General features: G+C 40.0%; 1 protein-coding gene across 1 annotated transcript in view; it reads left to right on the top strand.

Moving 5' to 3' along the window:
* Positions 1-12,835, top strand: part of PITPNC1 (phosphatidylinositol transfer protein cytoplasmic 1) — an 83,267-nt gene that overhangs the window by 26,301 nt on the left and 44,131 nt on the right. The window contains exon 2 of the mRNA XM_054170323.1: positions 10,891-11,039. Within this exon, the coding sequence (XP_054026298.1) occupies positions 10,891-11,039 (149 nt within the window). The remainder of the gene's footprint in view (positions 1-10,890; positions 11,040-12,835) is intronic.

Raw genomic sequence — 12,835 nt, 5'->3', positions numbered from 1 at the left:
GTATGGGTAACTTCCTTAAAGAAGGGAAACTTTCTGTTTCTACATCTCTAATGATTTATTTTGCCCATGTGAAGTTTTGAGGGGTTTATGTTTGCATCCTGATAAATGTTTGAGGTTTTAATGAAATTGTTGCGAGTAGGTTTGTAGTCCTGCACTGTACTGGATTTATCAGAATCATTCTGTTGCATTTGTATGATGTATTGTGGCAGGCAGTGGGCATTATTTTGATATTTGCTTTAAAATTACCACTAGCATTTTGTATTGAAAAGTGCATGTGAAAGGATATGACATTTGAGGTTTTGGTAGCAGGGTTTTTTCCATTCATGAACTGCACAATGTGGCATAAAAGGTTTTATTTTTCACATCTTCATAAGTACAGTGAACCTGTGTATTCTTCTGTACTGGTTAAAATCTGCAGTTTTGAGATCCTTTTCTGTACCTCCCTCTGCCCAGTTTCTAGGTTCTGTTCCAGAGGAGATACTGGTTGTGTTGGTAATGTTCTAGACTTTGCTTTAAAGGGTTTGTTTAGGATCTGACACCGGTCACTAAAAGCAGATAAGCACTGGTAGGATGCTTAGTGCTGTGACACCATCTGTCAAAAACATCTGGAGCCCATATAGCTTCACATTTCTGGATTATGATAAAATTGAATTAAGCCTCTAGAGTCCATTGTCAGTAATTCTTTGCCTTCATCCTCCTTTTTCTGTTATACATGTGGTGTTGAAAGAATGTCTATCTGGAAGCTTTGGAGTCTGTCAGTCAGTCAGGAATGTGGTCCTTCCTGGAAATTTTGCTTGGACTTACGTCAGCGTTTCCGTTCTTTGCTGTGCTGGAAAGCAGCAGTTCTGCTCATCTGGGTGTTGTAAAAGTGCTTGCACCTTCATGGGGGAAAGAGGTGTCAGGGAAAGGTTCTGCATCCTGTAATTACTACAGAGAAAGACATTAGATGGTAGGCACACATTGTCCCGAGCATCCTCACTTCTCCAACATGTGCGCTCCACAGATGTCACACTTGCATTGTGTTCTGCAGCCAACTTCAGGTTTCTGGCCCAAGAGTTTATTTGGCTGCAGTTTGGATTTTCCATAAGTCAGTAGCCAGCAAACAGATTTCTACCCTAAATGTACTTACTACGTGTATTAGAGATTTCATGCTTGTAAAAAAGGCATCAGTGCTAAAGGAGCTGCTGCAGTAGTGACTTATTTCCGCATCGGTAAGTGCGGGGGTGGCACCTGCAGATTTATAGGGTAGGTGCTTAATCTGCAAATATTTGTTCTGATGACCTAAGATGGAAACATTTTATCTTCATTTTGTTTTTTGAGATTTCAGTGTATTTTATCAATCTGGGAGTAGGGAGGAAAGTATGTCTTAATTTCCTTCTATTATAATTCAAGCCTTGCTCTCATGTACTTCCTTCCATCAGATGACTTTAGATACACATAATATTTTCATCACCCTAATCTCTAGGTTAGATGCAGAGATATAGGAGTGACCTCAAAAATTTGCAGACACAGAATTGTATCAAACATTATTTTTATCTTGAGGATGCTGGCTTAAAACAAGTGTGTTTTAGAAATCAGATTGAAGTCAGTTTTATTTTAGAGGATCAAAAAGTAAGGCAAAGGAAATATTCTGAGCTGTGAATACATTTTTGTTTCACTGGAAGTAGCAAACAGAATTTCACTTCCTTCTGAATAAGACATAAGAAGACAGGTTGGATTTGCCTTGTTCACCTTGTGAGTAGTAAGTAGAAAACTCTGATGCTCAGGGTTTGGTTGTTTTTTTTTTAGTTTAGATGGCATGTCTTAAGAAAATTCTCCCCCTTTTTTTTTTTCACATTTACAAGCAGAATTCTATTGCCTAAAATGCATCATAAGGAACTTACTTACCAAAAAATGTCATTGCAGAATGAGAGCCTTTGTGGTCTCTTTGGATCTTCTAAACGCAAAAGTTTATAGACAGAAGCTTTTTTTTTTTTTTTTTTTTTTTTTTTTTTTTTGTCCCCCTTCTGAAAGCATCAAATTCTCTGTGCTTGATAGTTGATGTTTTTGGTGTGAGAGAGATTTTGGGAAGTCACAAAAATGAGTAATTACCAAAGAAGGGTAATTAAAGAAAAGAAGCCTGAGGGAAAAGAAGTTCTACTTAAACATGAAGCCTGTACCATTAGCCATGCAAAAAGAGAAACAACATTTCAAGAAGTGTGAACAGATGCACACCTGTGCAATCCTTTCATAAAGATAAACCAAAATCCCAAGTCCACTTCTGCACTCTACTGAATTTTGAAAGGCTCAGGGGGAATATGTCCATCTCTGAACACTGCCAGCCCAAAGTGAGCTGAATCAAAGTAAATAAATGTTTAATAATCCAGCACTTCAGAGACGTTAACCTTTATGTCCAAGCCAGCTTTGTGGCTCAGGCCATTTGATGCATTGCATGTCTGGCGGACCGCAGCACTTCCTTTCTTTAGCCAATAAAAATGTGCTTAATATGCATGGCACACAAGTTTAGCGTCTTCTCCTTCCCCCTTCCTCCCCCTAAATGTTGCTTATTTTAATGGAAAATCACAGAAGAGATTTTGCTGCCTGGTTTAATAAAGGAAGCTTCTCCACTAATCCGTGGGGAATGTGACTTTTCACTGTGGGCAAAACAGATTCACGTTGCACCCTGTGTGTAGGGCTGGTGCACTCTCACTCACGCAGGGCAGGGATCAGGAAGGAAGCCTACACTTTTCCATTCTGACATTTCCTACAATATCTGAAATGGAAATAGCATTTTCCTGGAATATCAGGAACAGTTTGGGTCACTGAAAAGCCTTGAGTAACCTCTACAAAAATTGGTGAAGTTTTACACCATTTTACTACATTCTAAGTTAAAATTTTAGGAGATTTAGTAAATAACTCCTTGAGCCTTCAAATTTAATGACAATCTCATGAATGGATTGTGGTCAGCCAATAAAATATGCTTTTTAAATTATCTTGGAAAAGAACATCAATACTATTTGATAGTTATCAAACCAGTTTCCCATGGCAAGGCAAAGTGAATTGTGCCTGAAAAGCAAGAAAGTGTAATTAAGGTATGGCAGATTTGTGGCTTAATCACAGGCAGCTACTCATAAAGAGGGAGCAGGGGATGTGAAGAGTGTTTCAGTACCATTGCTGACCAACTGGTTGTAAGTGGGCATGCAACGTAGTAAGTCTTTTGTAGCTGCTCTTTCTAGTTGTGTGCACAGAGGACATTTTAGGCAGCCTCCTGAAAATGTTTATGCATCCTCTGTGGGAAATAGTTGTATCTTCAGAAATACAAACCCAGCACATTAGCGGTATTGATGTGAAAAAGCACGCCGTGTAAACGGCTGGAAAAAAATGAACCAGCTGACTCACTGTAAAATATTGCTAATATTCTTTAAAATTGTATGAGCTCGTACACTGCTGGCAAACAGCTGGCTCTTCTCAATAGCACAGCTGGTGCAGAAACACAAAATGACTCCCATTTGAACAGGACATGAGTTATATTGGGCAAAACATTTGCATGAAAGCAGAAAATTTGCAACTCAATTTTCATTTGTTTGAATCCTCATTGTACTCCTATTAACCACAGATCTGGACCTGCTCCTCTTGATTTCAGTATCACTTGTTTAGATTGTAAGCCATCACATGCCAGGATACTGCAAATGCCGAGTAACCCATTTGTCTTTAGCTGAAAATCCTAGAGGAGAATACAGCCTTTCTCAACAACCAGTGTGTTGCTGCTGATCTGTCATTCACGGGAATTTAAAGAGACAAAGTATCTTAAGGATGTAATTTCTTCCTTGAAAAGGCAAAGCAAACATGAAAGCAGCAAGAACTGCACTTCGCAGCATGCAAAAGTCAACTCTTCCTGCTGCAACTGTTTGTTTGTGAGGCTGCAAAAGCACTTTCCCATGAATTTGGGCAATGCTAAAGACTGCTGATGCAAGTCCCAGATGTGTGGTGTGTTGTGAATCAGAGAGGCATAAGGGGATTAATGGACAGAAAAGTTTCAAGCTCAACTCCACATTTTAACTGGTCAGATTCCTCATACATTACTAGAGTTAAGTGGCCTTTATATCACTAAAGGGCTTGTATGGCTTTCTGGGGCCTCAGATCACAACAGTGCCTCATATTTACATTTACATTCAGATTTTAGGACACGGATGTTTCTAGTTGTTGGTGCAGCCTTTCTGCTCAAATTTTCCATAGGCCTTGTTCATCTGGCTGCTTTTTTAAATGAAATTACTTTAGACCATTAATCATGTGCCAGTTCAGAAAGCACTGTTGCTTTCCTGACGGCCCATTCTGTGTTTTCCTGTCTTAGCTTTAATTTAGTCTGAGGGCTACTAGACAGGCAAATTACTGGGCAGGCAGGGTCAGTTTCCTCGTTTGTGCTGTGCTGAAGTGTAGTGGATGTACTGCCAGAGGGACAGCATCCCAACAGAAATTCAGGCCTTGCTCTGCAATGATTCCAAGTCTGACTGATTTCCTTATTTCCTTCCATAGCACTGTCCCGCAGTAAAACTTTGAGGTGGTGGTGAATGGGAAGCCAGACACTTCTGTTTCTTGCATAGCCACAGCTCTGAGAGACAAGAAGTCCAATGGAAACCAAGCTCTTATTTCAAAAAGCAGGCCAAGGAGGAGACAATATCCCCCAGTGAGGTCCCTTCCAACCTAAGCCGTTCGGTGATTCTATGAAATTACACGTTCCTCTATGCTAGATAAACCCAACCCGGGACTGTTAATAACAGGGGAAACAAATCACCTTGTCAGTACCTGGGGCTTGTGTCACGGAAAAGATTTTTCTTAAGTTATTCTTAATAGCTCTGAGTCATCATATCCACAAGTATAGGGATCAAAAGGCACAATCTGGATGCTCCATCAGCCAGTGGTGTGACTGCCCACGTGAGGGTTCTTCCTTAACTTCCACATGAGTATGTGGATGCATTAGGCCTCGCCCATTTCAGGAGGTAGGTGGAATCATGTCTAACAATAATAACATGAATAATAATAACATTCATAGTCAGTGAGTGAGATAAGAGAAACCACTTCTGTTCAAGTAATTACTGGTTAGAACTCAAAAAAACCAAACAAACAGGTGTGTCTTGTGGTAAAACCACTGAGCTGAAAATCACTGGATTTGGGCTAAAATTGTTCTCTCACAGACATTGTTTTTAGGTTTGAGGCACTCATTTCTGTTTCAATTAATCAACTATAAAATAAGGATAATGCTTCCTTTGCCTGTCTTCAATATCAAATTGTAAACTTCTCATATTTATGGCAGTGTGGGCTTTAGGGCTTGACTGAAACCTGGAAACAATGCAAACCAAAACAAAACACTCAATAGGAGACTTCAATGATGTTTACTCAAGCAGCTACGTTTTCAAACAATTTATTCCAGACATAAAACATCTTCTGTAAAATTGTTGTCAGGAGGCCATACATGTTTGGACAAGTAACTTAACTGTGGGTCACCATGCTCGCTTCATGGTGATACTTTGAGGAATGATCTGAATTTATTTGAAATAATTCTAAAGATGGAAGTTATTATACAGGTGCTGAATAATATTGCTGTTCATTTTTTTAGTTTAAAAAAAATGACCTGAAATGAAGGCTTGGAACACATTCACCCAGGAGCACAGAAAGAGTCTTCCAAAGACTGTGACTTGAAAGTAAACCAAAAGCATCTCAGTCAGTTTGAAGATGGTTTTCTATTAATGAGACAGCATTCTGTAAATCAGAATTCCTTAATCAAAGAGCTAGTGTTTTTCTGTAATCAATGTCCTTGGATTCAGTGTAGCTAGACAGCTAGCACTGCAGATGTTGATTCATTGTATTTTCTTGCTAGAGGGAAATCTTTGCTAAACTGAGGTCAATGACAAAACATTTTTGCCGTCCATGGAGGCAGGATTTTGCCCTTTATATCTGCCCATGCCAAGCAGCACATTTGTGCATAAGCACAGACCTGTTTCGGTTTGGTTGTTGCTCGTTTTCTGTTTTGCCTTTCTGAGGACAGGACTAGAAGCCACTGGCATATTTTAGTGTGAATCACTGTGTGAGAAATGCTTTCCATTGTCAAAATGCAGCACACTGAACAATCATCATCTCTAATAGATACAAAAGACATTCAGCATCTCCTGGAGTCCAGCCTCTAACTGCAGGGAGGGATCTGACTGCTGACTTAGAACAATAAATTGCATGAACTGAAGTGGCAGCACCATCCCTGATGGTTTAGCTGAGTTATAAAAATGTCAGTGCAGATGAAAGGGTTAACAATGATTCTTTTGACTGCGAGAATTGCCATGGAACGTGCAGGCAGTGATAAATCTGTTACATTTTCTGTGAGCATTCAGATAAGAACTTCAAGGGTTGGCATGAACGTTTCAGATTATGGATACCTTGAGCATAATTTCTCCTTTGAGAGAACACTGCTTTTTACATTCCATGTGAAGTTTGAAAGGTTGTACTCTAAAAGCAGTATTAGATCAAAAACTGAACAATAGTCAGTCTGAAGGAAAAAAATCAGGCATGTTTGTGCAAGGATTTCTTGTGCAGCTTCTGCTGAAGACAATGGGACAAAGATGTGTAGGGTGGACTCCTCCAGCCTCCCCCCCGCCCCGTTTCAAGAACACAGAAAAGGTGATTCTAGTCTCGCTTATAATTTTAAGTCAAATCAGATTGCCCATCATGATGTTGTTGATAACATAAACCTTGTTTCTTATGTGACTAAACTCCCAATAGGCAAACACCATCTGCCTGTTGAAGGAAAAGAGAAATCACCACTGAGACAATGCCCTTCTCATTATGAGTTGAGAAACATCAACTCTACTGCAAAAGCTACAAGGCAGTATCTTTAGAAAGCTCTAACTCCACATTCAGAGCATTTATTCATTGAATTTCTTTCTTTGATATTCAAGAATTTTCCCCCTATTAAACTGAAGAGTTTTCAGACAAAGAGCTTTTCTTTGGAGTCAAATTCTGACCAGGTCCCACTCTGTGAAATTTTACTGACTTCCTTGAAGTGGTCTTGGAAAGTGATCTTGCAGCTAAGAACATGGAAATTCAGATTGTGATAGAGTAACACAAATAACAGTGGCACATCAGTTTACCCTGGCAAAAGCAATGACTGTTGGCTACTGCTGTAAAATGTTTCTTAAGGGATATTTCTACACAATACCAACAGGAACTTAGAAAAAGTTGAGGCTTCTTGCCTCCCCCCATTTAAATTTCAGCTACATCATTGCTTTGGATTTTACTCATGTAAATTTAAATATACCCTTATTTTACCTGAAATAATAGTTGTATGTGCTCTCATGTAGTGTAACGTACTGTAATTCTTCTTTTCATCCTGCTCTAGAATGACCTCAGATTTTTATAAGCCAGGTAAAAAACAATCAATACACACAAAGGAGCTAAGTTAGCTCTTTAAAGTATGTGTAAAAGTACCTGTGTTTGGCAACACACAGCTGCTTTCTCACAGGACTGCACAGTCGTGCTCGTAGTATTAAAGGTGGCTGTTTCCACTTGACTGGTGTCAGATCTGGAGGTATGGAAGTCATGGCCTGGGGAGAGGTGAGTAGCAGTGGGGCTCCTACAGAAGAGCTGTCCAGCACCAGTTGTGGTGGTGTTTTCTTCAGCATTTCCCAAGTGGGAAGCACCATGCTGAGCTGCCTTGGATACCTTCTATGAGGTCTTGAGTGTAACGAGTGTGAATTTGCATCTCTTCAGGGAAGCAGAATCTTTCCTGAAGCACTGACTGTGCAACATGTGTAAAACAGTTTCTACTTGACAACATTGCTCATCATCTGAGGAGTGCAGCTTAGCCACCCTTAACCCTGTGCTCACCTTGAGTCACAGGCCTTGTGATTTGAGATTTTGTTAGCATTTTGTGCAGGAGGGGCCCATGAAAGAACAACATCTCTGTTAGCAAAACATGTGGTTTTATAGATGGATATCTCTGAATCATGGTGCTGGAGCAAATGAATGCTTTAGTGCAAGCCCATTGTTCTTTGTCAGTTTCAACACACATTCATCTTGATCCTTCTGAGCCAGTATTTCCAGCAGATACTGAGCTATCCCTTACAACTGAGAGAAAAACAGCAAAAGACTACAGGGAAGCAGGAAATCAAAGCATGCAGCGATATGTGCAATTATGAAGCACTTGCCAGAGATGTCCATGGCAATTAAAAGTTATAACTTTATGGAATAACAGAATTATCAGCAGAGATCTCAATATAAATATTTGGTTTGTGGCAAGCTGTAATTTCTCTCCCTTTTCCTCACCTAACCTTTTCAAGTTCCACAGTGTGTAAATTACTGATCTCTTTCCTTCCATTAGAAGATAAACACCTTATCACCTTTGCTCTTTTCTGACATCCTTATCACTCCAGGGGCAGTAGCATCTTCATTCTCAGGTGGTCTAATTGATACATATCTAATTAAAGGCAAAGCATTTTTTTCTCAGCTTGCATTCAGCTTTGAAGTATGGTGCTTTGATTTCTGACCCAGAGAACAGTTTCATGTGCCTGAAAGTTCTTTTTTTTCCAGCTGTACTACTTGATGAAATACCATATACTGCTTTGCCCAGAAACCTTGTGTACCAATGATTCATTTATTGGTAGTGAAAAAGAGAAGACAGTTTTTCATGGAGTTAGTTAAAAAGTATCTGTGAGATATGTTGCAGCTCCTCAGAGCCTTGGAGATATGCTCAAATATGCTTGAATATGATGAGGCAGAGAAGAGAATGATTCAGTAGAAACTAAGGTAGATAAATGGATTAGCAAGAAAAATAATTTCAGGGTTTATCTCTTAAATAGGCATATTTTGTGTGAAAGAGGTACCAGGGGTGAGAAAGCTGAATATCCAGGCAGCAGCAAATTGTTTAAATAGCATTATTCTGCTTATCATTTCAGTGATTACTCTGCTTATCACCTTAACTTAAGAACATTTTTAGGTAGTGAGAGAGTAGATTCTTCAGAGTTGTATGGGCTAGAAAGAGAAAGAATGACCACTCTAATTAGAAAAAAAAAGAAAAAAGAGCCATCAATTCTCTCTAATTATGAATAGAAGAGAGAGGGAAAAATGCTCTGTGCTCAACACTGTTATTTCCAGAGAGTTCTAATTTGCCAGCACATAGGTAGAGGTTTACTAGTTTTTTCCAGTGTTGCAAGGGTCACACATTTAATTGACCCAGCCCATATGACGGCTGCTAGTTTTATGACAACTGTATATATTTTTTTTCTTTTTCTGCCTACTCCTCTTTTTCACTAGTTCCACAAGTTTTCAGAGTGGATTATGTTCTTCATTGTGAGGAGACGTTTGAAGGAAAGCAATGGGAAGAAAGCCACTGAAATTACCTAATTAGGTTAGAGGAGAGGACAACAGATCCAAGGTTCATCATCCTTCCCCTAGAGCACTCTTTTGCCTCTCAAGAACCGTCTTATAAACTTGAGGCATTTTTAGTACTTTGGAACTGCCAGCTGAAAGGCACTTTTGGGATGCAAATCATTTGCTTCACTGGCAAGGAAGGAGGAGGTTCAGCCCTTCCACTAAGAGAATGTTCTTCCTTTGATGTGGACTTCCTGCCTGCTGCAGGAGAATGAGATGGGCTTAGGTGGAATTTAATGAACTTCTGTTGGGAGCCTTCCACGCTCCTATTCCTTATCATTTTGTTTAGTAAGATGTTGGCAATGATTAAGAAGGGCTTTGATGGTCTGGAGTGTTTTTTTCCCCAGCTATCTCTCTTTTGTCTTTTTGGGCTTTTCAAAATACATGTTAGGATTGCTATTTATAATGTGTAATAACCACCAGAGCCTCAGAGTTTTCAGAGGTCAGACAGTTGTTATCCTTTTGTTTGCTTGTGCTGAGCCAATATTTGGCAGATTGAGAGGTAGCTCAGCCTTTCTCTAAATTAATAGGTTGTTCTTTGTATCTGAAGTGATTGATGTGATGGAAGTGATTAGCACGTACATGCCTAAATGAATTACAGGTGGGGAGAGAGGGATCTGAATGGAGAAAAGAGGATAGGTCCAAGGTCATATGCTACATCAAGAATGTGGAAAGGCCTCAAGTGAGGAGAAAAATCTCTGACCCAAAGATGTATGGGGAGGTGCAGTTTTACTCTAAAATCTTTCCTAATGAAGATTCAAGGATGTACTTTCTGTTCTGCTTCTCTGGAGGCAGAAGCCCTGGTGTAGATGCAGACATCCTGAGAACAAAATCAATTGCCGGTACAACAATTTATTTTTCCGTGATAGCAACGTTGGCTCAACCCTCCTGGGTTCTGGCTTCCTGAGTAACTCAGAAGCCTACAGAAAAAAGGGTCATTTAAGTGCTTAAGTTAATTTTAATAATATTGCCAAATTACGTGTCTCAGACTTATGTTTTGAAGGCCTTAGCATCTACATGAAGGTTTCTCTTAAGAGCTGTCACTCCCATTTCTGTGGATCAGCAATAGTTATCCTGAGTGTTTTTTGCAGGGCTTCATTATTTGGCATCATGTTGGCATGACTGGAGAATCCTGTGTTCCTTTTGGAGTTCACCTGCTGGTTAAAATGCCCTTGCATGTCAGCATGTGGAAGCAAGCAGATTAATTGTTTATTCTTTACATATACGTACAAATAGAGACTAAAAATAAAGGACTGACCTGATTCTTTCCATCTGCATACACATGGGGTTTGTTATTTTTCCCACAAGTAATGCCCTGGACTCAATAAGATAATGAGGGGACCCTGACTCATGGGTCTAAATGAAGCTGCCAAATGCTGTTTTCCACCCTTGAACTGCCTTTTATTTGCACACAGACTGTGCCATTGTGTGCCATTGGCTTTGGAGTACACCTGTATTGCGTAAAGCTAATACATTGTTCTTGCTTTTGTTTTGCAGTACAGAATTGGACAGCTGTACATGATAAGCAAGCACAGCCATGAGCAGAGTGACCGAGGTGAAGGTGTGGAAGTGGTGCAGAATGAACCCTATGAGGATCCAAACCATGGCAATGGTCAGCTAACAGAAAAACGAGTCTATCTCAACAGGCAAGTGCAAGAAAACGCTTTCTCCTAGCAAGGGCTGCAATAAAAATTTGCAAGGAATACCCCTTCCAGGCCTTTCTGTGTCAAGTAGAACACATTCCCATTAATAGATGCCATGGGAAGAAGGCAGGTGGGACAGACCCATGGCTTGAAACAGGGATTAGTTGTAATTTCTTCTAGAGTATCATTTCCAAGAGAAGGAATTGTATCATGAAGCTCAGGACCTACTGAAAGTCACAACTGTTTTCTTTTACACTTAACTGTCATTTTGTTTTCCAAGATTAAGAGGAAAGTGAAGTCAAAAAACTTAAAGCCAAACCCAACAAGCACCCCACCTCCCAAAAAAACCCAGTCCACTAAGATGGTTTAAGAATTTTTTTACCTCATAATACTGTCACAAAGCCAGTGTCCTGGTACTGGTGAGAAGAGATTGACCTCAGCAAAGTTAATTAGCATTACAAATGACCATTAGGCTTGTACAGTTACGACCTTCTGGACCAAAATAATAGTTTTAAAGACATGAGGGGAAAAACCCCTGCTTTTGTTTCTCCAAAGTTCCATCATTTCTTGAAGTGAAAGATGTGTCTCTTCCTGTGGTGACATTACACTGCTGAGGACAGATGCCTCCACACTCACAGACAGAGATTGTTTTTATAAATATATTTTTGTGTCCTGCGAAATATATTGCTCAATCTGTTCCCATTTTTCCTCCTGCTGATCTAATTGAATAGCACTGCTTTTCTCAAGTTCTGCCATTCCCCTGGGCCTGTTTCTTTTTATTAAACTTACACTCTGCAGCATTTGGGCATGGAAACACTACAGCTATTGCTTCTGCCCTGCAAGTTACTCCTCCACTGCAAGCCTGACACATCCAACCTTAGCCTGGGCTAAATTGAATCACCAGTAATGTTGCATGCACACACACACACACAAGGGTCCAATAATATATATCTTGCCAGCATTTAATGTTGTTGTGATTGTAACTCTGCTCTCTCCCAGGCTAGAAAAATCAGGGGGAAAAAAAAAAAAGAAGAAATGTGTTCCTGTTATAGAGCTCCCAGAAGTTGTGGGGGTTTGAATGCTTCTGGATATTTCTTTTCTTTATCTTAAAGAGAAAAATGGCTATAAGAATAAAACCAGAACCACTACTTCAGGATAATTCAGAATAACCCCAAGGACTGTGTCCTGGGAGGATTTATTTAGGAAGCATGTAGTTTCCGGTAGTGCAGGTTCTGGAACAAAGCACCTCTGATCCAAAGACAGGTACAAACATTGACTTAAGAAGATCTGTGTGCCTACAACAACTTGGGAAGCTTACCTAAAGCCATTGTGGGCGTACAAGGCCAGGCTCACTGGGTTTAATGCTAATTGTGAATACTCTGATAATTATCACCAGATTTGCTGTTTGCATCTGGGCTGGGTGTCACACTACCACCAAATACTGCTGTACTATTGAAGGTTTGTGGAAAGGATCAGAAGGCAGCTGATCAGGCAGCTCTGGATTTTGCTGGCAGGCCAGGATCTCTGTGAAAGATTTCACTCAAGGAGACATGCTGCCATATGAGATGTTCTGAAAGCTCCTCTGCCTGTTCACCTTGAGGGACAGGACTTCTTACACCATTACAGTTCTCTCTCTCATCTCTTCTTCCAGGATCCATCACTCTAACTTGCTAGCTTTGCTTCCCTTTACTTTGCTCTGGACTGATCTCTCCTGAAGAAATCTGAGCATTTCAGTGATGGTTTCTTGGAAAGATTTGTGCATTATTTGCAGTTATCTTTTCTTGCCTGCTAATACTTTC

The sequence above is a fragment of the Dryobates pubescens genome, chromosome 20 (assembly GCF_014839835.1).
Source record: "Dryobates pubescens isolate bDryPub1 chromosome 20, bDryPub1.pri, whole genome shotgun sequence".
Taxonomy (NCBI): domain Eukaryota; kingdom Metazoa; phylum Chordata; class Aves; order Piciformes; family Picidae; genus Dryobates; species Dryobates pubescens.
The sequence above is the reverse complement of the archived record's forward strand: the minus strand, read 5'-3'. Positions and strand labels throughout refer to the sequence as shown.